At 36.6% G+C, this 25,252-nt stretch overlaps 1 protein-coding gene across 1 annotated transcript in view; it reads left to right on the top strand.

Moving 5' to 3' along the window:
* Nucleotides 1-13,642: 13,642 nt before the first annotated feature.
* Nucleotides 13,643-25,252, top strand: part of WDR49 (WD repeat domain 49) — a 103,275-nt gene continuing 91,665 nt past the window's right edge. Inside the window, exons 1-3 of the mRNA XM_081812756.1 lie at nt 13,643-14,936; nt 19,933-20,109; nt 21,054-21,228. Coding sequence (XP_081668882.1) covers nt 14,523-14,936; nt 19,933-20,109; nt 21,054-21,228 — 766 coding nt within the window. The 5' untranslated portion in view covers nt 13,643-14,522. The remainder of the gene's footprint in view (nt 14,937-19,932; nt 20,110-21,053; nt 21,229-25,252) is intronic.

The following is a 25,252-nucleotide window of genomic DNA, read 5'->3' as shown; positions in this document are numbered from 1 at the left end:
GATACCACTATTCTTAACGTAGATTTTTCTGGAACAATTATCTGCTATTTTCATTATATGACTCCTGTTCTTTTATCTTTGCTTTAATGGTTCAGCTGCCTCTGTACCTTCACTGTAGCTGAACTAAAACTCTTTCTAGAAATCAGTGGAGGTAAAAATGATGAATAAAAATTTATTATCTTTTAAGTATGGTAAGATTTTACAAAGCACTTCTGTAGGTATTAGGTTATTTGATCCTCTCACCAGCCTGGAATGTAGGTGGGGTAGACATTTTTATTTTCCGTTTACACACAAGGAGAACAAAACTCAAAAATACTTATTGAATTACCCCGTGGGGCAGAGCGAGGGCCCAGGGACAGATTGTCAACTTTCCAGCACATTGTATGGCAGGGCTGCCACTGGCCACAAGGCAACCTCTCTTTGAGATGTTGCTTCAAGGAACAGGGATCCAATAGGATAAGGACTTCATTAATGAAGCAAGCATGTTAAGGTGATAGCGCACAGGTGCTCTGCCCTGGTAACTTGGAATTAATGTGCAATCAGCAAATAATCAACAGCTCCTATAATAAAATCAATGCAGAGAAAAGGTGGAAGAAAAAAAGAAAAGATAAGAATAATCTATTGTTTTTTTTGTTTTGATTATCTTTTCCGTTCTAAAGGCATCTCAGTGGAGGCTTATGAGAAAGTAAACAGGTAAAGCTTAATCTATAACTATTATATAGTACCTTGTGCATTCAGCAGCCTCAGTCAATTCATGGCCTGCTAAACAAAGGCAGCAGGCCACAGCACGTCTCATCCCAACTCTCTTAGTGGAATCAAAAAACCCACTTTTGATGGCAGCAGCAATCAGCAAAGCCCCGTGGGTACCCCCCTTCCCCTCCCCTAGCATTAAGGTGATGGCACGAAGCAAATCCAATACCACTGCTGCTGGCACAATTGGAAATGACAGAGATTCTTTGGAGGTTTTGTCTGACTTGCTAGCATTCATGGTTGAGGTTAGCAAGCAATGTCATCACCAAAACACAGGCGAGGGAAGTTATGTGTCAACACACATGAAAAATTGCTCTTCTTGAACGCTGTTGACTTTGTGCTGAATTTTGTGACAAGTTCTAATAGCTTCATGCCCTTTCCAATTTCTCTGTGTGCTTTCTGGGGCAGGTGCTTCTAAAAATTGATCTGGATCAGAGAAGGTGATGAAGAGTGATTTAGGTGAACAAATATCTTAACCTTGAGCTTTGGCTGGGACTGGAGCAGAGAAAGCAACCAAAAACTTGTTATAAAGGTGAGGGAAAGACAGCAGAATGTCTGTTGCTATTCATTTGTAGTGCATCAGCTTCACTAGACCTGTAGAAGGGCATGGCCTACTTTTTCAAATTTCCTGAGAATTAAAAAAAAGAAACATGAAGAAAACAGACAACTAAAGAACTGTAATTTGTACTATTTTGATGGCACATTTGTCATTTGTTACCAAGTATAGCACACTCAATGATGACACAAGATCCCACCAGCTCCATTGCTAGAAATAAGAAGCCTCTGGATTGTCCCTGTGTGATTTCCAACTTTACCCCAAGGCTCTGGCTTCACACCTCCACAAAGTCCCTCAGGGTCTTTTCCTCCCTCATCATGTCTTCCCACCATTTCATGGATATGACCTTTATTAAATCTTGACTCTCTGGACACCAACATTCTCTCCTGAGGACTACCAAGGACACCCTTTTCCTCTACTCCTTCACCTTCCATGTGTGCACACCTTCTTTCCTAATTCTCTCAACACTTCTGAGACCAGACCTGCATTGTCCAGTATGGTGACCGTGAGCCATAGGTGGTTATTTATTTATTTAACTTTTTTAAAAATTATTTATTTATTTGAGAGAGAGAGCAGGGGGAGGAGAAGACGGGGAAAGAATCTCAAGCAGATTCTGCACTGAGTGTGGAAGCTAACGCGGGACTCAGTCTCACGACCCTGAGATCATGACCTGAGCCGAAATCAAGTCAGACACTTCACCAAATGAGACATCCAGGCACCCCACCACTTGTGGTTATTTAAATTAAAGTGAAATAAAATAGGAATTTAATAAAAGATCCAGTTGCTCACAGGCATCAGCCACATTTAAAGTACTCAGTAGCCACATGTGGTTAGTAGTTATCATATTGGATCGTTAAGATTATAGAACATTTTCGTCACTGCAGAAAGTCCTATTGGACAATGCTGTTTTGTTTGTACCTTTTTCATGGTATCCTACTAACTTGTTCCATTTCATCATTTCTGACCACATTTATATGGTCTAGGGGTCACTCTGCACACATGCCAGACCTTAGAGACCAAATCGATTCTTGGCCCTAGAGATACCAGAAAATATTTTCCTTCACTCTCATTTGAAACTTATTTTTTCTACATTCTTCCCTAGTACTGTAAAGAATATGTAACATCTATTCCTTTCCAAGGGAATTCTTACCTCTTCATCCAATCTGGTTCCGCCTCCCCACAGGTGTTTAGTCTGGATTTATGGTTCCAACCAATCAGTCACAAGATTATCCAGCAGTGGAACTTTACCCAAATTATTTAAGTCATGACAATCATATTTTAGTTATTTGAATGATTTAACAGTATTTCTGTTTTAGGACGTATCGAGTGCTGGGCTCAGCATGGAATATTCCTGCCCCCTCCCCCACAATTTTCCAGCAAACTCCTACTTCATATGTCAATACCATTCTCTCAAGAAAGTCTTCTCTCACCACCCAGGCTAGATTAACACCTTACCAGGTTTCTGTTCACTCTTACCGTAGCTTCTTGCATGTTCTTTTTGTTCCTCTCATTGCAGATGTCCTGACTAAGTACAAGACTGTTATTTGTTCAAAGCCAAGTAGAAGGGTCAGGCAGGCAGATAGAAGTCAGTTGAGATCCATAGATCCTGGAGGGCGGAGACCATAGGTGGTGCTGAACTGTCTGGAGGAGAGAGCAGAGTGTCTAAGACCGAGCTGAGGGAAATTTTTCAAGGTGGTAGAGAAACACCTGGAGTGGATACAATACATAAAGAAGTAGGGTTATTTCTTAAAACAGAAGGGAGAGAAAAAGAGATTATAGCCAGTGAAATACAATTTCACTCACCTTTATGATTCCTATTTATTTAACAGTCCCTTTGTTATTAAAGCAAAGTTAGAAGGAATACACTATTCTCATTGTAAAAAGTCAAGTCACACATCAAAGTCCCCTTTACCATTGTTCTGGTAACTGCTTTCATGTTGCACTGCTCTGGTCCAGGTAACTGCTCTCATGTTGCATCTTTCCAGTGTATTTTTTATTCATTTCTACCCATAAATGCACATATACATATCACATCGAGTTCTATTCTACATAGACTATGTTTACATACTTTATCATATTTTATGTATTCAAGGAAGAATGCTACACAAGTGGTCACTGATCGTGTGAAAAGATCCTCAAACTTATTAGGAATTTGATTTGAAACTCTAATAAAAAAAAAAGAAGACCTCATCTTTCATTCATCAGCTTGGCAAAGATTAAAAAGTTTACTAATCTATATTGTTGGCAAAGAATCCGGGATATGGGTACTATTATTGAGACTGTGAATTGTCAAAGCTTTTTTTGGTAGGCCATTTTCCAGAATGTATCAAATGTGTCCTTTTTGAAGGAGCAATTCCAATTTGATATGCTATCCTAAATAATGACATGTGCAGAAAAAAAATATGTATAAGAATATTCATTGTAATATTGTCAGTAAAATGGACTATTTTAAAACAGCCCAAATATTTGTCAATAAATGAATGGGTAAATAAATTATGGTGTGTGCCTACTAAGCTATTAAAAAGAATAAGACAGGCATATAAAATTGTCAAGATTTACTGTTCAGTGAAAAAAAAAGAAAATTGCAGAACAGTGTATAATCATATTCTAAAATGAAAAATGTGGGGGCGCCCAGGTGGCTCAGTTGGTTGAGCGACTGCCTTTGGCCCAGGTCATGGTCCTGGAGTCCCGGGATCGAGTCCCGCATCGGGCTCCCTGCTCGGCAAGGAGTCTGCTTCTCCCTCTGACCCTCCCCCCTCTCGTGTGCTTGCTCTCTCTCATTCTCTCTCTCTCAAATAAATAAATAAAATCTTAAAAAAAAAATAAAATAAAATGAAAAATGTGTGTATTTGTGTGTATCGAGGTCTCAATTATGGAAAAATAGAACTGTGCTTGTAGCTGGGTAAGGCAGAAGAAATGGCTTTGTGGGCACCTTATCTATACCATAATTCAGTGCAAAGATACATGTCATTAAAATGTCAGTATATCTTAATAACGTACAAATTCTGTGGTACTGCTCTAAATGTGTGTTTAACAATGCTGAATTTAAAAGCAATGCTTTTTATAAATACTTTGATCGTCTACTAAGTAGTGCTTCTCCATCAACTTCCTTTCACTGAGTTTTAGTGTTAAGAGAGAGACTATAGAGACATAATTTCCTGCCTTCATTTTACAGGCAAGGATACAAAAATCTAAATGAAGGGATTTGTCCAGTTCCATTTGAGTTTTTGGGCAGAGTCAGAACATTGCTCAGAGTGGTCTGATACCCATTTTTGTCCCTTTTCTCATCATGAACAACCCTAAACTTAGAATTCTTCCGATTTTCCCACATTTTATACAGTATTATTCTATAACTTGACCATTGTTCATTACTCTGGCCTCCTTCTCAGACTTGAAGTTATTAGTAAAACAGACGAGCATCTCTTCTGCAACATGGAAGAGCATATTAAAAATATATTCATTCATTTCCTCATTCTAGCAACAGGCACTTAGTGATGTCTATCCTGTGGGAGTTGAAAACCACTTAGACTCGGACCTTCCCTCACAAAAGGGTATGCCAATAAGTGAACTCGCAGTTACTCTGTTAACTGCCCCGTGCCCTGAGGAAAAGAACAGTGTTGGGAGAACACATTGCTTGCATTGGGGAGGGGCCTCCTGGAAGGCTTCCTGGACAAAGTAACATCCAAGCTGCCATCTGAGGGAAGGGCATCCCTCTGGCAGGTAAATGTGGGTGGGGAGATAGTTTTCTTTCTTTTTTTTTTTTTTTAAGATTTTATTTATTTATTTGAGAGAGGGTGAAGGAGAAAGAGAGAGAGAATGAGCAGGGGGAGGGGCAAAGGGAGAGGGAGCCTGACATGGGGCTCCATCTGAGGACCCTGGGATCATGACCTGAGCTAAAGGTAGATGCTCAACCACCTGAGCCACCCAAGTGCCCCAAGGGAGATTAGTTTTCTAGAAAGAGGATATGAAGAGCAAAGTTTGGTTGGGCAGTGTGTCTTTGTTAGTCATGGAATTTTAACTCTGTTCAGACTGGTGAGCTCTTGAATCGTTGCTATTATACTGTAAATGAAATTAATACTGACTAAAATTCATTGAAGCAAGAAAAAAAAAAGGCTATATGAACCCTGGCTGGCAGACTAGTGTCTCCTGTTCTGTTGTTCAGTCTCTCATGAAAGTTCACTGGTAGGTGAACATTGCAGGGGATGATTTAAACTGATGCATCTGTTTTAAAATAACATATCTAATCTTCTGCTCCAGAAGATGTTCACAGGGTTTGACAGCAAATGCTAATACATATTCATAACCAATAGGCTTCAGAACCAAGGGAAATTGAGGCAAGTGTAACAGAACGAAGCATGAGAAAGCAGCATGTTAATTTTAAATTTAATTATAGAGATAGGGGGAAAGGATGCATTTTGACAGTGTATACTCATTCAGCTGTCATGGAACATTACCCAAAAATCATGCCAATCATGCCAAATATTTGACAGAAGAAATATTATTTTGGGTGAAATGCTTGATAAAACTAGCAGATCCTGAGGAAAACAAGATTCTGAAACTCTATTAGAAACTATTTTTCATGTAGAGAAAAAAAAAAAGCATCGCAGAATTCTAATGATATGAAAGAAAAAAAAAGCTTTCAAACTAAGGAAAGCTTTCTGGTCCAAGAAAGATTTCTGTTTATGGAATGGTTTTGACATGGGTATATTCTAAATTCAGTTTGAAATTAGGGAAGAGAATAATTAGTGTGATTCTTGTGTTCCTATTACTTTTGGTAACCTGAAACCATGTGTCATTCACTGTGACCAGCACACCGAGGCTTTCTACTGAAGTGTATTTGAAGAGCACAGACCTTGATGCTGAGTGCTTAAAATAGTGTTCAGCATGGAGCTGTCACTTAATAAATATTTGTTGAGTGAATGAATAAATAAACCTACCCCATTCTACCCTGTGTGGTGTATAAGCTCAATATATACTTATTAATGAATAGATCAGTGGAAGGATGGATGAATGGATCCATGGATGGGTGAAAGTATCCCTCCGAGTGGCTTACAACTCACAATTTGTCACTAATTTTCAGGATCTGGAAGCACATCCTCACCAGTGAATGAGGGCAGTGAACTCTGGGTCAGTCACATGTTAACCCACTGCTTGCTTTGGTATGGAAGAAAATCCCTAGATTTCTGAGTATATTGGATTGTTGTCTCTCCATAGTTTTTAACCGGGACTTGTAGTCTTACCTTCGGCGAGTCCTTATTTACAGAGTAGGGAAAAAAAGGAGAAAAACTTTCTTTCCTCATTTCATTAATTTTAGGAAAAAATTAAGGAAAAAACAAACATAAACAGCATTCCTAAAAGTTAGCAGAATTAAAAAAAATTAAGTGTCCACTTTGAGAATGTATTGCTTTGTTTTGCCAGCATGTATGTAAATATTTAGGCTTACTAGAACTATTTTTTAGCAAGCAATTGGTGAGTCTTAAGAGAAGTGAGCTCAGTGAGGGTTTTGGGTATAGGCAATCTCAGACTTTGCTGATGGAAATGTAAATTTGTTCAACCTTTTGGAGGAAGTTGGTAAGATATATCAAAAACTTTAAAAATGGTTAAATTCTGACTCAGCAATTCTGTTTCTAGCGAATTTCCCTCAGGAAATAATTGGACAAGGGAGCAAAGATGTATGTATTGGGATGTTTGTTGTAGGCAGGGGTGTTTATATAAAACAGCAAAGCATTGGGAACAATTGAAATTTTCAATAATGGGGGCCATAAATTATATGTCTTCTCCACAGAATATTGTACAGCCATTAAAAATGATGGTAAAGACCAGTATATATTGTACAAGGCACACCTTCACAGTTTGATGTAAAGTGGAAAATGCAGCATACAAAGATATGTATATCATGACACCATTTGAAAAATAATACACAAGTATTTCTCTTTCTACCCAGAAAAAAAAAAAATCTGACATGTTGATGGCATTATGGAGGATTTTAAATTTTGCCTTATTTATATTTTGTATTTTCTATAATAAATTTCTATGAATTATTCTGTGCAAAAAACTAAATAATTTTAAAGATGTGTGGGCACACTTAACACATTGCTAATTGAAAGTACATGATCTCAATTTTAAAAAAGGCTGTCAACTTTCTTACAAAGGGTATATTTTTGGAGGTTTTTACTTAGGTTTAGTGCTTAGTTTTCACAGAAGGTACAGTGAAATCCAAATCTTACAAATCTCAAAGGCTGAAGGGAGTTGTACAGAGTCCATGCTTTAAAAAAAAAAAAAAAAAGCTCATGAGAACTGACTATATCTGCAGAAAATGCTTTCTAGGCAAAAGGAAAGGATTTTTAGAATATTCTTTGAAAGTCTTTCAGGAAGACAGGAAGATTTTCTAAATGTCTAAAGTTACGACCACTGAGATAATCAACCAGACTTTCCGAGTGTATTAGCTTTTTTGTAGGAACACTTGGAAGCAATACTGGGTTATTTGTATTGCTCAATAGTTAAATAGATATAGCAAAATAAATGTAGAAACATTATCTTAGAAGGGCTGAATGAGAATATGTTTTCTATTAGATAAAGCACTGTTCACTTTTATCATAAGAGAAATTCTAAGAGATGCTGGGGTACAAATTTTTACCTCCAAAATACCAGAGAATCTTGACTAATAGAAGTGAAGGGTATACTTTCAAACACTGTTAGGAGTTTTTGTTTGGAAAGTCTACATTCAAATTGGAACAAATTGTCTATGGGAAGAAGGTTATATTGAAGCCATACTTCTTATTAAAGTCAAATTAAGTTTTCAGTTGAAGGGACTGAGAATTAATTATTTTATGCTTATGTTTTATAATGAAATCAAATTTCCTAAATTCTTAATATTTCCCTAGCTATACTAAATATATGCTTGTGAATCTAGCTTGCTGTGGATGTGACTTCAACAGTAATAACTTAAAGTTGGAATAAAATTATTTAATGTAAAGATGGCCTTATATGCAGATTTGGACCCTAATATAAACCCTGAGAATTGTTATGACTGACTTAGGATCACACAAATATCATGTAGTGAAGTCAGGCATAATACCCAGATGTTAACTAAATTGGTATTAATTTAGATATATATGTATACTTATATATATATATTTTTTTTTTCCCAAAGATGGCTCAAAGATGAGTTATTTTGCCACTCAGTGCTGAATCTAATACAGATTGAGAGTTTATCTCAACTAAATCATGGTATATGCAAGCTCATTTTTAGATTGAGGGACTGTTTTATCTTTCTTCCTGTGGAATTACCCTCTGCCAAGAAGTCCAGGCTAGAAACCTCGGGCTCACCTAAAATTCATAAAGTAGCAGAAGTGGCTCACAATGACAAAATGTTGGTCTCGTCTGTATGAAAGGGTCTTGGTCTCTGGAAACACATAGGTAAACTTTACTTTTGCTGAGCTCACTTAGAACCATTTTATATCTGAGGAAGAGCCGCTGAAACCGTGCGTACAGTTGCTAGTTCATCTGAAGCTCAAAACCAGCATCTGCTGCCATGAAGACAGTGGTCAGAGAAACTGAGAGCTTCAGGTAATCCTGTCAGTAGGGTCTCCTTCACATATTCTTTGGACCCACTGAGAAGTCTCTTATAAGCGTCTAGTTAGCAACTAGCCACCCCTGATAGATAGGATCAAGTTACTAAAATTAGTAATTATGTACACTTCCAAATCCTTACACACACACACACTCATATCAACAAATGAATTTAGCTAAATCCTTAGAGAAGAGTCATTGCTAACATGATGACATTATATAGAGAGTCCTTCTATTCTTTAAACTAGTTAGCAGGGAATTAACATTTATTGTGTATAAATGTGTTATACTCACCTTAAATTATCCCGTGTGGTTCACATAAATTATCAGCTAATCCTGATAACAGCCCTAACGGGTAGTTATCATTATCCCTATTTAGAGGCATAATAACTGAGGCTGAGGCTTAGAGCTCCAAGTGCACAACCACACGATCCTCCTGCCACAGTGTGTGATGTGTATAATATAATGGGATGACTGAATTAATTCTTGTCTCAGAACATAACTGGGAGCCACTGATAAAATGAGCATTAACTGTGTGGTAAAAGTTAATGCATTTGTGCTTTTAAGTTTGTGTAAAAGATCACAGACTTTCATTGTACATTGAACTAATTTATTAAAGCTGGCATATAATAGAATTAATAAACACAAAACACATACTGATCAAGGCATAATGATTCTTGAACCACGTTAGAAATTTTTAGTAATAGCAAATTCCTAAATTTTAACCAAAGGAATGGCAAAAATTGGTTTTATTTTCAAACTTAAATCAGTGAACAATCAATAATAGGACTGTCCGGTATATTATATAGTTGCTCTTTTCTGTCAAACTTCATAAATTGGGAGTATTCCTCAAATCTTCTCCCGGTGCATATTGGCATTATCAATATGCAGAAAATTATAAAGTTGATTGTGTATATTACTTTGGAGAAGAAAGTTTGTTGTCTTTGTTTATGGTCCATTTGCAATTCCATATTCTAGGATATAAAAAAGACTTATTTTGGTATTTATCAGACAAAATGGTTTCCTCTCCTTAGAAAAAAAATCACTAACTCATAAGAAAATACTCTGAGATTCAGCTTGAAAATGTTTTAAACATAGTATAAGATAATAACATAAATATAAGAGGCTGGTTGATGTCATTATGTAACAGTTTTAAAATAAAAGTTCAACATTGACATAGCGTTCAGAAACAGTTTGCAGTTTGGCTCAAATGGAGTGTTTTTAGGATCAGGTTTCTTTCTCCACACTTAAAATCTGGGTCACTGAAAAATTTCCATCTCTCTAAACTTTTTGGACTAAAAATAATTTAACAAAGAAAAGAATGATGGACTTCTGAGTAGTTCAAAGGGCTGGATACTAATTATTTATCAGAAAGTTAATTAATCAAAAGCCTAGACCAAATTCTATTAAATGCTTGATTACTTAGTTTTTGCACACATAATACCTCAGCTCATCTTTTTTTTTTTTTCAATTAAGACTTTATATTTTTAGAGTAGTTTTAGACTCACAGCAGAATTAAGGGGAAGATAACAGAGATTACCTGTATTTCCCCTACCCTGAAACATGCACAGCCTCCCCCTTTTATCCACATCCTCCACCAGAGGGGTACGTTTGTTACTGCTGTTGAACCTACATCGACACATCATAATCACCCAAAGGCCACACTTTACATTAGGACTCACTCTTAGTCTTGTTCATTCTGTGGGGTTTGGACAAATGCATAATGACATATATCCACCACTGTGGTATCATACAGAATATTTTCACTGCCCTGAAAATCCTGTATGCTCTGCCTATTCATCCTTCCTCACTCTAACCCCTGGCAACCACTGAACCTTTTACTGTCCTTATGGTTTTGCTTTTTGTAGAATTTCATGTAGTTGGAATCATACCATGCAACCTTTTCAGATCCGCTTTTTTCACTTAGTAGTATGCATTTAAGGCTCCTCCAGGTCTTTTCATTGCTTGATAGCTCATTTCTTTTTGGCACTGAATAATATTCTATTCTCTGGATATACCACAGTTTATTTATCCATCACTCATTGGAGGACATCAACTTGGGTGCTTCCAAGTATTGGCAATTACAAATAAAGCTGCTCTAAACATCCGTGTGCAGGTTTTTGTGTGAAAATCCGAGTCTTCAGTTAATCCGAAGGAGCATGATTGCTGGATCATATAATATGTTCAGTTTTCTAAGAAGCCACCAAAACTGTCTTCCAAAGAGGCTGTATGATGTTACATTCCCATCAGCAGTGCCTGAGAGTTCCTGTTCTGGATCCTTGTCAGCATTTGGTTTTGTCAGCATTCCAGATTTCTGGCCATTCTAATAGGGTGTGTAAAGACACCTGTCATTTCGCTGATGGCATATGATGTGGAGCTTCTTTCCATACGCTTTTTGCGTATCTGTATATCTTTTGTGAGATATGAATTAAGGCCGTTGGCCCATTTTTAAATTGGATTGTTTGTTTTCTTATTGTTAAATTTTAAGAATTTTAAAAATATGTTCTGGATGAGTTCTTTATCAGCTATATCTTTTGAAAATATTTTCTCCCAGTCTATGGTTTTTCTTCTCATTCTTTTGACATTATATTTCATAGAGCAGGAGTTTTTAATTTTAGTGAAGTCCAGATTATGAATTCTTTCTCTCAAGGATTGTGCCTTTGGTGTTGCATCTAAAGAGTCATCACCAGACTGAAGGTCATCTAGGTTTGCCTCTACGTAATCTTCTAGGAGTTTTATAGTTTTATAAGTTTTATAGTTTTAAGGCTGCGATCCATTTTGAGTTAATTTTTGTGACGGGTATAAGGTTTATAAGTTTTATAGTTTTAAGGCTGAGATCCATTTTGAGTTAATTTTTGTGACAGGTATAAGGTTTGTGTCTAGATTCATATTTTATGATGTGGATGTCCAGGTATTCCAGCACCACTTGTTGAAAATATTATTTTTTCTCTATTGTATTGCCTTGGACCTTTGTCAAAGATCTAGTGACTAGATTTATGTGGGTCTGTTTCTGGGCTCTCTGTTCCATTGATCTCTTTGTCTATTTTTATGACAATCCCACACCGTTGTGGTACTTACTGTAGTTTTATAGTATGTCTGGAAGTCATGTAGAGTTAGTTCTCCAGCTTTGTTTTTGTCCTTCAATATTGTGTTAGTTCCCAATATCTTGGGAAGAACTGAGATCTTGACAGTATTGAGTCTTCCTATCTATAAGCATGAGATATGTTTTCATTTATTTAGTTCTTTTGATTTCATTGATTGGAGTTTTGTAGTTTACCTCATATAGATCTTTTACGTATTTCTTAGATTTATATGCATTTCATTTTTCTGGATACTGAAATAAATGATACTGTGATTTTAATTTCAAATTCCACTTATTGTTTGCTGGTATATAGCAGAGCAATTGACCTTTGTATATTAACCTTGTATCCTGCAGTCTTAATAGTTCCAGGAGTTTATTTGTTGATTCTTTCAGGTTTTCTACATAGATGATCATGCCACCTGTAACAAAGACAGTTTTATTTCTTCTTTTCCAGTATTTGTATCTTTTACTTCCTTATCTTGTTGCATTAGCTAGAACTTTCATTATGATGTTAAAAAGCAACTGTGAGGGGAGCATCCTTGCCTTGTACCAGATCTTAGTAGGAAAGCCTCCAGTTTCTCACCATTGAATATGATGTTAGATGTGCATTTTTGGGGTAGATATTCTTTATCAAGTTGAGGAAGTTCTCCTCTATTCTTAGTTTACTGAGAGTTTCAAAATTCATGAATGGGATTGAATTTTGTGAAATGCTTTTTCTACATCTATTGATATATCAGTTAATTTTAAAAACAATTTTCTTGTGGCTGATATTGCTATATCCACTTTACAGATGGAGAAATTAAGGCTCAGCAGTGAAGTAACTTGCCAATAGGTCTCACAATTACTGGTGGAATTAAGTTTAAACCTACAATTATGACTTGCTCTACAATATGCTTTCTCCCAGTGCTTACTATCAATCCTGACTCATTGGCTCCAAGGTAGTAGGAAAAGTAGATTCTCTCATCATGAATATCACCAAACTAAACAGCCTATTAAGTAGTAAAATATAAACTTATTTTAAATATTATTTCAAATAATAATTAAAAAATTTTTTAAAGATTTTATTTATTTACAGAGAAAGAGAGAGAGAGAGCACACACAAGCAGGGGGAGCGGCAGGCAGAGGGAGAAGCAGACTCCCTGCTGAGCAAGGAGCCCGATGCGGGGCTCGATCCCAGGACCCTGGGATCATGACCTAAGCCGAAGGCAGACACTTAACTGAGCTACCCAGGCATCCCTGAAATAATAATAATATTAACAGTATTCTCATGCACAGATTTTGTATTTGTGAGTTTGCCTACTTGCTAAAATTTATTTGTAACCCCAAAATTAATACTGGAGACTCTTTCATGGTCATTTGCAGACATGTACAGAGTGGCAAAAGATTTCAGCCTCCAATGTACATATTCCAGGCTGAGGGCAGACAACGTGACACTCTGCCTTTTTATTCTAGCTCTCATACTGCAAACAGGTATCCTATTTGTGGTCTACTTAGTGCCAAGTTCTTTTTGCATTTTGTGTTTTTGTTGGTGATTTCGCTGTTTAAAAATGGCCCCCAAGTGTGGTGGTAAAGTTCTGTTTAGTGTTCCTAAGTGCAAGAAGGCTATGATGTGCCTTATGGAGAAAATACATGATACATGTGTTAGATAAGCTTTATTCAGTTGGTCATGAATTCAATATTAGTAAATTAACTATATATATTAAATTAAGTGTCTTTCAATGGAAACATACCAACAAATTATGAATTGATCAAGTGATGAAAATATTGTGACCAGGGGCTCATAGAAACATAACTCTGTATTTCCTCTCAGAACTATGGTTCAGTATCTGCTAATTTAGTATTTGCAAACACTTTATAGAGCATAAGTACCATTAATAACAAAATCAACCATTTATGATTTCACTGTCATGGTGTATTTGTAATGATGTGTTTACGGAAGTGAACTTCTTGCTTTTGGATTAAAGTTTCAGTGTGGTATAATTTTATTGGCTGTGCTCAACTCTGTTTATCCATCTTCTGTAAACCACTATGCTAGTTTTCTACTGATGCTATAACAAATTATCACAAGCTTAGTAGCTTCAAACACACAGATTTATTATCTTAATTTGGAGGTCACAAGTCCAAAATGGGTTTTACAGGGCTAAAATCAGGGTGTTGTCAGGATTGCCTTGCATCTGGAGGCTCTAGCAGAGACTGTTTCCTTGCCTTTTCCTGCTTCCGGAGGTGCTTGCATTCCTTGGAATATAGCCCCACATTACTCTGACTGCTGCTTCTATCATCATATCAAATCTCTGACTCTCCTGCTTCCCTTTTCCAGTTATAAGGATATTTGTTATCGAAAATGTCAGCTTGTAGCCCTGTCAATTCTGTGCTCCCCGGTCCCAATTAACTTAAATATAGTCTTGTTACAGAGTAAAAGACATTTGTCTTTGCATCTTGGAAGAATTGCTGATTAGGTCCACATCTGGGGATGGGGCAGTGCTCTAGTACTTATGGATGCCTTCACTGTTGTCTTGTTTTTATTCCTGTTTCTAGCCCTCAGAGCCATGTCAAACCATTTGCATGTCCAGAGAAGAGTTTATGCAAAGGATGACAGAGATTGTTGGTTGGGGCACAAAGGAAGAATATGGGGAGCTCTTTGACAAAGTGGATGTAGCCCAAGATGGCTTCATTAACTGGGACAAGCTGACTTCATTTATGCTATTAGCACTTTATGAGAAAGACGAACGAGCAAAGGCAACTGTGGTTCCCCAGTGGAAAGACCTTGAATTCCTCCCAGTGAAGCACAAGGACACCATTCAAAAAGTAATTTTCTTAAAAAGTTCAAGTCGTTATCTGACCATCAGTAAGGAAGGCTTATTAGGAATCTGGGGAGAGAATTTAAAGCTGCAAGAAACACTTCCCATCACTTCAGATACCACCAAGCTTAAACACCTGTGGGTGACAAGTCTGGTTTCTCTGGAAAATGTAAACAAGGTACCAAATCTTAATAAATAAATTTACTACTTTATTTCTTTAAAGATTTTTTTATTTGTTTATTTGAGAGAGAGAGAGAGAGATCATGAGTGGGGGTGAGGAGGTAGAGGGAGAAGCAGCAGGGAGCCCGATGTGGGACTCGATCCCAGGACCCTGGGATCATGATCTGAGCCGAAGGCAGACGCTTAACTGACTGAGCCACCAGGTGCCTTAAATTTACTGCTTAAAAAGGGGAAAAAAATGATGAGACAGGGCTCCTGACCAATATCAAGTATAACACTGGCAGTGACAAAGAGCTGTAGTACCTCTCTGTGCCTCTCCTCTCACCTGGAGGGAATGCAAATAGAGCCAAGTGGGCTACTCGATTTCCCAAACTGGTTTCTTGGGCACCTTTAAAGGACACAGCTGATAGTGACTCAGATTCTTGGCTCTGTCCCAAATGTGGCCATGCTGCATTGCTGGCTCATAAGACGTTTCTGGACTCCATAGTTTGTAGTAGAATCATGGGTCTATATGTAGAGCTGAGAGGCTATAACAGTGCGTGGCACAACTCAATGCAATTACAGGGAATTGCTTATCTGATTTTAACCACTGTCCTAGTCAGTTTCTTAATTGTGATCGGGAGGGCCCACTAAGTACAAATATCCTTATATGACTCTACCTATAAGTAAGATAACATGTTGAAAGGAAAATCAATTTGTGAGGGAAGGATGAAGCTTAAAGAATCCATGTTCTTAGTATTTTATATTAAGCACATGGCAAACTTTCTATGAAAATTTTTAAATATACACACAAGCAGAGATAATAGTATTAAGAACCAATATTTACCCTTAACCATTTCCAATTCCAGCCAATCTAGTTTCATCTATATCTCCCTACTTTTGAAACCCAAGACATGCAATTATTTAGTCTGTAAATGTTTCATTTTTCTAAAAAAAAAGTCTCCCTTTTTAGCATAATTATAGTACTGCTATCACATTTAAAATCAATTAAAGTAATTCCTTGCTATCATCAAATATTCAGTCATGTACATATTTTCTTGTCTGATAATTTTTAATAATCTGTGAATTCCTTGTTTGATAGTTTGTTTGAATTCAAATCTGAATAAGGTCCAAATCATTGTGAATTGTTGATGGGTCTATTTTGATCTACATGTTTTTCTTCACCTCTTCTTTATTGTTGCATTGTTTTGTTCTTGCTGTTGCTATTTTTGTTAAAGAAACGAGGTGTTTGTCCTTTAGAGTTTTCCACAGTCTGGATTTTGTGGACTGTATTTAGATAGGGTTGTTGAACATGTCTACTTGTTCCCCATATTTCCGGTATATTGGTAATCGAATCTAAAGACTTGAACAGTTTTAGAATGGTCTGTTCTGGAATAGGGGTTCCTCAGTCGGGAAGCACAAAATGCCTGTTCTCTCTTTTCTTGGGACATTATCAGTTATCACAATTATTCCTTGATCTATCAATTTGTTTAGGGGTTGCAAGATGATGACATTCTAGTTTCATCATTTCCTCTTTATAAGCTGAAATGCCTCTATAAAAAGAAATTCCCCTTGTCAATTATTCAGCTATAATGTACAAATCATAGACCAAAGGCAGGATAAATGAGTAATTCTTTATTTTATTTACCAGCATTCAAAATCCTCTAAAGATGAAAAATGAGTACTACTATCATTATTATTATCAGTATCATTATAAACTCATGAATTTAACCAGTTTGATTTGTTTCAATCCACTGAGTTATTAACCCATCCTTAAAATTGTATCATCTTTGGACACTGGGATGAATACAAGTCAGCTTCTGAGTTTTTTCTGATATAAGCATATTAGTCTTCGAAAGCTTCTTTACTCTCCGGTATGACAAAATGTTCCAGGATCATCTTCCATATTTATTATGCCAGACCCAGAATTGGCCATTTCTCCAAAGACCCGGGTTCTTTTTACTGGGAAATGGTATGCTCTAATGCCTTGAACATCATCATCGTCATCATCATTTGCTTCCTATGTGACATGCCCTGCTCTATTAATCTTCTCAAGATCACCATAAGGTAGATATTATTCCCACTTTAAAAATGAGAGACTATGCAAGGGGAGGTTGTGGAATTTGCCCCAGGTCACGCAGGATGTAATCAGTGTTGCAAAACTTGTAAACAGAGGCAGCTTGATTTCAGAACCTGTTTCAGAGTCTTTGCTGCCTCTAGAGTGGTCCAGTTCGTTCTTGCTAAGGATCGGGTGTTAATGTTAACCGTATGTATTACAACATAGTTCAAGCCCAGATTTTCTTTTGTATCTGTGTGTAGCATTCTATTATTATAATGTAATATTTGTGTTGTTATATTGTATAATGATTATGTTGCATTGTGTCTTCTTTCCAGGACTGATGACTAACTCTTAGCCTTTCCTTTGCACTTAGTCAACATGGAACTTTAAAGAATGCTGCTTTTTTCTTCTTTTCTCAAACAGCTTTATTGAAGTATAATTACACAAAATGCACTGCACATATTAATACCCAAGTGCATAGATTTTAATGCATTTAGATACTGTGAAAAATCAACAGTACAATGAAGATAATGAACATATCCATCCTCAAAAGTTTCCTCGTGCCCTTTTGTAATCCCCTGTCCAATCCCTCCCATCTCTCCTTGTCAGGTAGCGACTGATATGCTCTCTGTCACCATACGATAGTTAGCATTTTCTAGAGTTTTATATAATTGACATCATACAGTGTGTACTCTGTTTGGTCTCACTTCTTTAACTTGGCTTGGTTATTTTGAGATACATCAGTAGTTTATCTTTTTGTTGTGTAATATTTCATCATGTGGATATAGCACATCCTTACCAACATTTGGTATAATCAGGGTATTTTTTCCCCTCTTAATTTTAGCCATTTTAATAGTTTTTTTTTTTTTAATCTTATTGTGGTTTGAATTCACATTTTCCTAATGACTAATAATATTGAGCATATTTTCATATACCGATTTGCTACCTATATATCCTCTTTGGTGAAGTATCTGTTAAAATCTTTTGCCTATTTTATTGTTGGGTTTATTTTGTTGAGTTTTGAGAGTTCTTTTTTTTAAAGATTTTATTTATTTATTTGACAGAGAGACAGCTAGAGAGGGAACACAAGCAGGGGGAGTGGGAGAGGGAGAAGCAGGCCCCCCCTGAGCAAGGAGCCCGATGTGGGGCTCGATCCCAGGACCCTGGGATCATGACCGGAGCCAAAGGCAGACACTCAACGACTGAGCCACCCAGGTGCCCCTTGAGAGTTCTTTATATATTCTGGATATATACATTTATCAGATGGATAATTTACAAATACTGTATCATAGCATGTGTTTTGTCTTTGTGTTTTCCTAAGACTGCTTTTGGTGATATCATTTTCAGATTGTTCATTACTAATGTATAGAAATACAATAGATTTTTTTAAAAATGATCTTATATCCTGCAACTTCACTGAACTCATTTATTGGTTCTGATCATTTTTTCTTGTTATTATTTAGGATTTTCTATGTTTAAGATCGTGTCATCTACTAATAAAGATAGTCTAACTTCTTCCTTTCCAATCTGGTTGCTTTTATTCTTTTTCTTGCCTAATTTCCCTTCCTGGAAATTCCAGTGTGGTGTTGAATAGTAACGGTGTGAGTGAACATCCTCATCACATTCCTGATCTTAGGGAGAATACATTCAGTTTTCCACCATTAAGTATGATAGCCGCTGTGGGTTTTTTGTATATATCAAGTTGAAGACGTTTCCTTCTGTTACTGGTTTATTGAGCCTTTTTTTTTTTTTCCATGAAAATGTGTTGGATTTTGTCTAATGCTTTTTTGGTGTCTATTGAGATAATCATATAGTTTTTGTCATTGATTTTATTAATGTAGAATATTACATTGACGATATTTGTATGTTAAAGTAGCCTTGCATTCTGGTATAAATATAACTTGGTCATGATATGTAATTTTTTTACATGTTGGATTCTCTGCTAATGTTTAATTGAAGATTTTTATATGTATATTCATTAGGGATATGGAGCTGCAGTTTTCTTACGATGTCCTTGTGTGGGTTTGGTCATAAGACAGTATTGATTTCATGAAATGATTTGGAAAGTATCCCCTCCACTTTTTCTTTTTCTTTTTCTTGGAAGAGCTTGAGAAGCATTGGTATTAATTCTTCAAATGTTTGGTCACATTTATTAGTGAAACCATCTGGGCCTACGATTTTCTTTGTGAGAATTTTTTTTAATTACAAATTCAATTATTTTACTTATTATATGTCTGCTGAGATTTTCTATTTGGTTTTGAGTTAGTTTAGGTAATATTTTTGTCTCAGGAATTTGTCTAGGAATCTCATCTAGGTTATCTACTTTGTTGGCCTTCCACTGTTTCTGATATTCTCTTATAATCCTCTCTTATTTCTATCAGGTCATTAGTAGCGTACTCTTCTATGGCTTATTTTAGTGGTATATATTTTCATTCTTTTTTTTTTTAAATCTTGGGTTGGTTCAGCTGAAGTTTTGTCAATTTTATCACCAAAGTTATTTACCCTTTTAAAAATGGTTTTGGGATTTTATCTGACTTGTGAACGCTACTTACAGAACTTTTATGAAGTGCTTTTTATGAAAACCTCTGCTTGCTTTGTAAAGCATGGTTTGTAAAGCTTCTGGTATGACTGTGTGATGCTGTCGCCCTCTGTCTTTGTTTCTTCTATGGGATTAATCATCTCAGCTCCCATGGACGGCAGAAGTTGGCAGGTGTGTGAAGCGGGGGTACGGAAGAAAGTATGTTCAAATGCCTTTAATGGGAAGAATTTTTTTCTTGGCTAGCACCCAAAGTTAGAATAAAGTTTACTTGTGTCACCATGCTATGTTTCTGTAATACTGTCAGTGACCCTTAGGGAACAGTGTCTGCTTTGGTGCTGAGATTTGCATATTTCCTTTGTATACCCATTTCATTAAATTCATCAGAAATACTTTTTGATTTTCTATTTACTACTCTAGATAGCAGTGGCTTTTACGAGTAAAGAGATTTGTTTCTATGATCTGCTGTCCAAAGGAGAATTTCCTTGTCAATATAAACTCCAAGGCCTGAAAGGAACTCCAATTTGTATGGAATATTGGTATGACCCCCTTGATGCCAACGAATCAGTTCTTTCTTTTGGGGACATAACTGGAAAGGTAAGTGAGGGAAGGGAAGATTGAACTATGGATTTAAATATCAAACTGTAGCCCAGTATAGAAATAGAATACAAAGGGGGTGACCTCTGAACTTACAGATTATAAGCCCACACACGCTGGGCATGGAAAAGATGGATTAGGTCACAGTTCCTTTTCTTGCTTACAAGGACAATCTTCGTGTGGTTTTCTTGCCAATTATTAGAAGTTATCTCTTATAACTCTTTCAAGTTAATTATTCTGATTTTCATTCACAAGGCTTCTTTCTGCCAGCCTCCTGGGCAGTGCTTATTTACCGTATCATGTAATATCGGGATAGATGCATTGGAGAGGGCAACAAAGAAACCCAGACATTAGGACGCCTGGGTGGCTCAGTCGTGAAGCGTCTGCCTTCGGCTCAGGTCATGATCCCAGGGTCCTGGGATGGAGCCCCATGTTGGTCTCCCTGCTGGGTGGGAGGCCTGCTTCTCCCTCTCCCACTCCCCCTGCTTGTGTTCCCTCTCTTGCTGTGTCTCTCTCTGTCAGATAAATAAAATCTTTAAAAAAAGAAAAAAGAAACCCAGACATTGGATATGATGATTCGGCTTCCTATCACATCCCACCCAACCGCTACAAGATTATTACTTGCTGAATGACACGAGAATATGCCCTTGAGCTCTGAAGTAGTCTAATTTGGACAATTTCCTTTCCTAATTGTGAAAGCTTTGCATTCTTTGTGTGTTTAATAACAAGTGTATCATAAAGGCAAATAATGAACTGGCCTTGGTAATTGCTTTACCAACATGGTTGTTGTTCTGTCTTTTACTATAACTGCCTGCATCCTTTAAATAATATTGAGGAAATTCCCATTAATTCAGTATCTGTTCCTTATTAATCTTAGGGAACATCGAATGTTTTGCAACAATGACACTGTCCATGTTTGTTTTCCTTTCAACATCCCTGTTAAGGTTCAAGCAATTGCTTTCACGGTGGCCTTGATTTCCCTGTTTGAGTGTCCTGCTAGTGCACATGAAGATGGAGAAGCCACAGTGACCATCAGCTGGGCAGAACTGCTCTCTGGATATCACAAATGTTGCTACACATTAGAGCATAATCTTCATCATGGAGACTGGGTCAGGCAAGGTACTGAATTTGAACAGTAATGAAAGAATTGGTCACCTTCAACTTCCACATTTATATTCTTTGATGAAAATGTTTCCCACAAAATGTTAGTCTCAAAACCAGTAATTGGTTCTCGGGAGGTTTTGGCCTGGACTGTCTGTAGCTCCTGTACGCTAGCAGGAATTTCTTTCTCTCTTTTCTTTCCTTCTAAAATGTAATGCAGTTAATTCAGGGGAACTGTGCACTCAAGACATCTCAAGAGAGGAGAGAAAATGGTCACAGAATCCATTTAACTTCAACCCAACTCTGATCCTAAAAATCTCCTCTAGTCCTATCTGGGGCTGCTCAGTGAGAGAACATAACAAGTTCCCTCAAAACCACTCCTTTGTTTTCCTCACGTTTTCATGAAAGTATGTTAGTTTGATTGTCTTCAAAATGGATCGTCTTAATTTTCTTTTTTTTCTCTTTGCTGATGTAATGACTGAGTTCCCATGATCTATAGTACTTGAGCAGTAGCTCTCTGTGTGATAGGATTATGTTGTAAAACAGCATCTATGGAAAGCCAGAACTTTCTTAAAACCTTGTCACCAGTGAGTTTGCTAGTTTCACAATATATCTATTTTTTTTTACAAAATTTGCATGTGATGGTTCAAGATCCACATGTGCAATATCTCTTCTAATATCTCTTTTGGTCCAGATGCTAAAGACTATGGTCATTTTTTCACTTCTAAATTGCTGCATTAAATTATGCCCACTGAAAGGAATGGAAACTAACAATCTCTTTGTTATGTCGTAGTTCTATTCCTAATATACTTTGAAGGGGAGACAGTCAAATGGACCCAGCTGTTGGCCATTATAGTGGTTTTGCCCTCTTTGGGGTCTAGGAGGTTGCAACTAATTCTTTAATTCATGACCCACATAGTAATATCCCACATGATGAACTATAGTTTCTGTATTTTTTTTCTTCAATATACATTATATCATGTCTTTGGTACCTTCTGCGTATCCTTTAATTCTGGCATGATATTGAATGTGGGAAAAACAAAAGATGCTATTTTTTGGTTATCTACTATGTGTCACAGGCACAAAATTATGTGTTATGTTTGCATAACATGGAAACAAGAATCACAGTATGAGAAACTGTACAGAGCTATTGTAGCTGCTTCCAAATGAGCATGGTACTTGAAGGATAGTTGGCACACAGTGTTGCATTAGTTTCAGGTGTACAACACAGCAGTTCCACAAGGCTATATGTTACACTGTGTTCACCACAAGTGTAACTGCCATCTGCTACCATACAGCGCTATTACAGTATCTTTGACTTTATTCCCTAAGCTGTACCTTTTATTCCCATGATTTATTCATTCCGTAAGTGGAAGTCTGTATTTCCCACTCTCTTTCACCCATTTTGCCCATCCCCCACCCCCAGCAAGCATCAGTTTGTTCTCTATCCTTATGGGTCTGTTTTTGCTTTTTGTTTGTTTGTTTATTCATTTGTTTTGTTTTTTTTAGATTCCACATATAAGTGAAATCATATGGTGTATTTCTTTCCCTGTCTGATTTATTTCACTTAGCATAATGTCCTCTAGGTCTATCCATGTTGTTACAAATTGGAAGCTCTCGTTCTTTTTTATGGCTGAGTAGGTGTGTGTGTGTGTGTGTGTGTGTGTGTGTACCAAATCTTTTTTTTAATTTATTTTTGTATTATGTTAATCACCATACATTACATCATTAGTTTTTGATGTAGTGTTCCAAATCTTCTTTTTATTGCAAGTAATGCAAGAAACATAGAAGTGCATATATCTTTTTGCATGAGTGTTTTGGGGGCTTTTTTGGGGTAAATACTTAGTAGTAGAATTCCTGGATCATGGTGTTTCTATTTTAACTTTTTGAGGAACATCCATACTGTTTTCCACAGTGGCTGCACCAATTTATATTCCCACTAACAGTGCACTAGGGTTCCTTTCTCTCCACATCCTCACCAACACTTGTTATTTCTTCTCTTTTTGATTCTAGCCATTCTGACAGTATGAGGTGATATCTCATTGTGGTTTTAATTTGCATTTCCCTGATGATTAGTGATGTTGAGCATCTTTCCATGTGTCTGCTGGCCATCTGTGTGTCTTCTTTGGAAAAATAACTATTCATGTCCTCTGCCCATTTTTAATTTTTATTTATTTATTTATTTATTTTTAAAGATTTTATTTGACAGAGAGAGACATAGCGAGAGAGGGGACACAAACAGGGGGACTGGTAGAGGGAGAAGCAGGCTTCCTACGGAGCAGGGAGCCCAATGTGGGGCTTGATCCCAGGACCCCGGGATCATGACCTGAGCCGAAGGCAGACGCTCAACGACTGAGCCACCCAGGCGTCCCTCTGCCCATTTTTTAATTGGATTATTATTATTTTTTGTATTGAGTTATATAAGTTCTTTATATATTTTAGATACTAATTCCTTATTGGATATATCATTTGCAAATATCTTCTTCCATTCAGTAGGTTGCCTTTTCATTTGTTGATGGTTTCCTTTGCTGTGAAAAATCTTTTTATTTTGGCACAGGTCCATTAGTTTATTTTTGCAAGCATGATATTTTAATATATAAAACAAAGACTAGATTCACTATAGTAATAAAGTAATAGTTCCTAAAATCTACTTGTAATAGGCTTCCTGAAGTTTGGAGTATCATTTGAGTTCCATGACCTTAAATTAATATGGCTACATAGAAGTAGCTAACAAAATTCTGTTATTGAAAAGGTTGGGCATATAACCAAGTACAGTTTAAATTGATATTATTTTCTCTGAATATGAAATACAAAATACTCTCTCAGAGAGAATGAAACGTTCCACTCTAGACCTTGTCATAGTTTCATTTAAACCTCTCCAAAACCGACTCTGCTGTAAAGTAACCACTTATAAGTCTGTTAAGTCTGTAAAGTTGCAGGACAAGGATTTTTCTATAGGTCCATGTGAAGTCATTGCTTATCATGTTTCCAAAATATAATACTGATCTTTTGTTCCCTCATCTACTGACTAAAGAACATGGGGAACTTAGTTTAGTATCAGCACTATAACTCATGTTTATGACCAAAGAAATCCAACTTTGGAGTCTGGCTTCTTAAATCACTGCAATTAGGAATTGGCTATAAAAAAGTTTTACATGTAAAAGAAATATCAGGGATCTTTGCTATCTAATTTGGATTACACATTTCTTAGCTCTGTGAATCAAAACTCATTGTAATTAAGTGAATAATTTTTGGAAAAATAGGTGAAAATATATTTACTTTAGTCAGTTTATTTGAATTGCGGACTCAATGTGTCAATCAATCAACAATTATTTATCTTTTATGTGATTTAAAACTGTCTTAGGCATTGGAGACTGTAGAAGAAAGATTAATTATAACCTCAAGAAACAGTATATGAACAAGAATTAAAGACTAATATAAAATAATTTATTAGAACATTGTACATGTGTCTGTTAGCCATTTGTATGTCTTCTTCAGATAAGTGTTTTTCATGTCTTCTGCCCACTTTTTGACTTGATTAGTTGTTTTTTGGATGTTGAGTTTGAGAAGTTCTTTATAGATTTTGGATATCAGCCCTTTATATGTAGTGTCATTTACAAATATCTTCTCCCATTCTGCGGGTTGCCTCTTTGTTTTGTTGACTGTTTCCTTTGCTGTGCAGAAGCTTTTTATCTTGATGAAGTCCCAAAAGTTCATTTTTGCTTTTGTTTCACTAGCCTTTGGAGATGTATCTTGAAAGAAGTTGCTGTGGCCAATGTCAAAGAGGTTACTGCCTATGTTCTGTTCTAGGAATTGGATGGATTCCTGTCTCACATTGAGGTCTTTCATCCACTTTGAGTTTATCTTTGTGAATGGTGTTAGAGAATGGTCGAGTTTCATTCTTCTGCATGTGGCTGTCCAATTTTCCCAGCACCATTTATTGAAGAGACTGTCTTTTTTCCATTGTGTATTTGTTCCTGCTTTGTCGAAGATTATTTGACCATAGAGTTGAGGGTCCATATCTGGGCTCTCTATTCTCTTC

This window comes from Leptonychotes weddellii, chromosome 1 (assembly GCF_054177405.1).
Source record: "Leptonychotes weddellii isolate Sample4059 chromosome 1, ASM5417740v2, whole genome shotgun sequence".
NCBI classification, from domain to species: Eukaryota; Metazoa; Chordata; class Mammalia; order Carnivora; family Phocidae; genus Leptonychotes; species Leptonychotes weddellii.
Note: the sequence above shows the minus strand (reverse complement) of the source record. Positions and strands in the feature narration are given on the sequence as shown.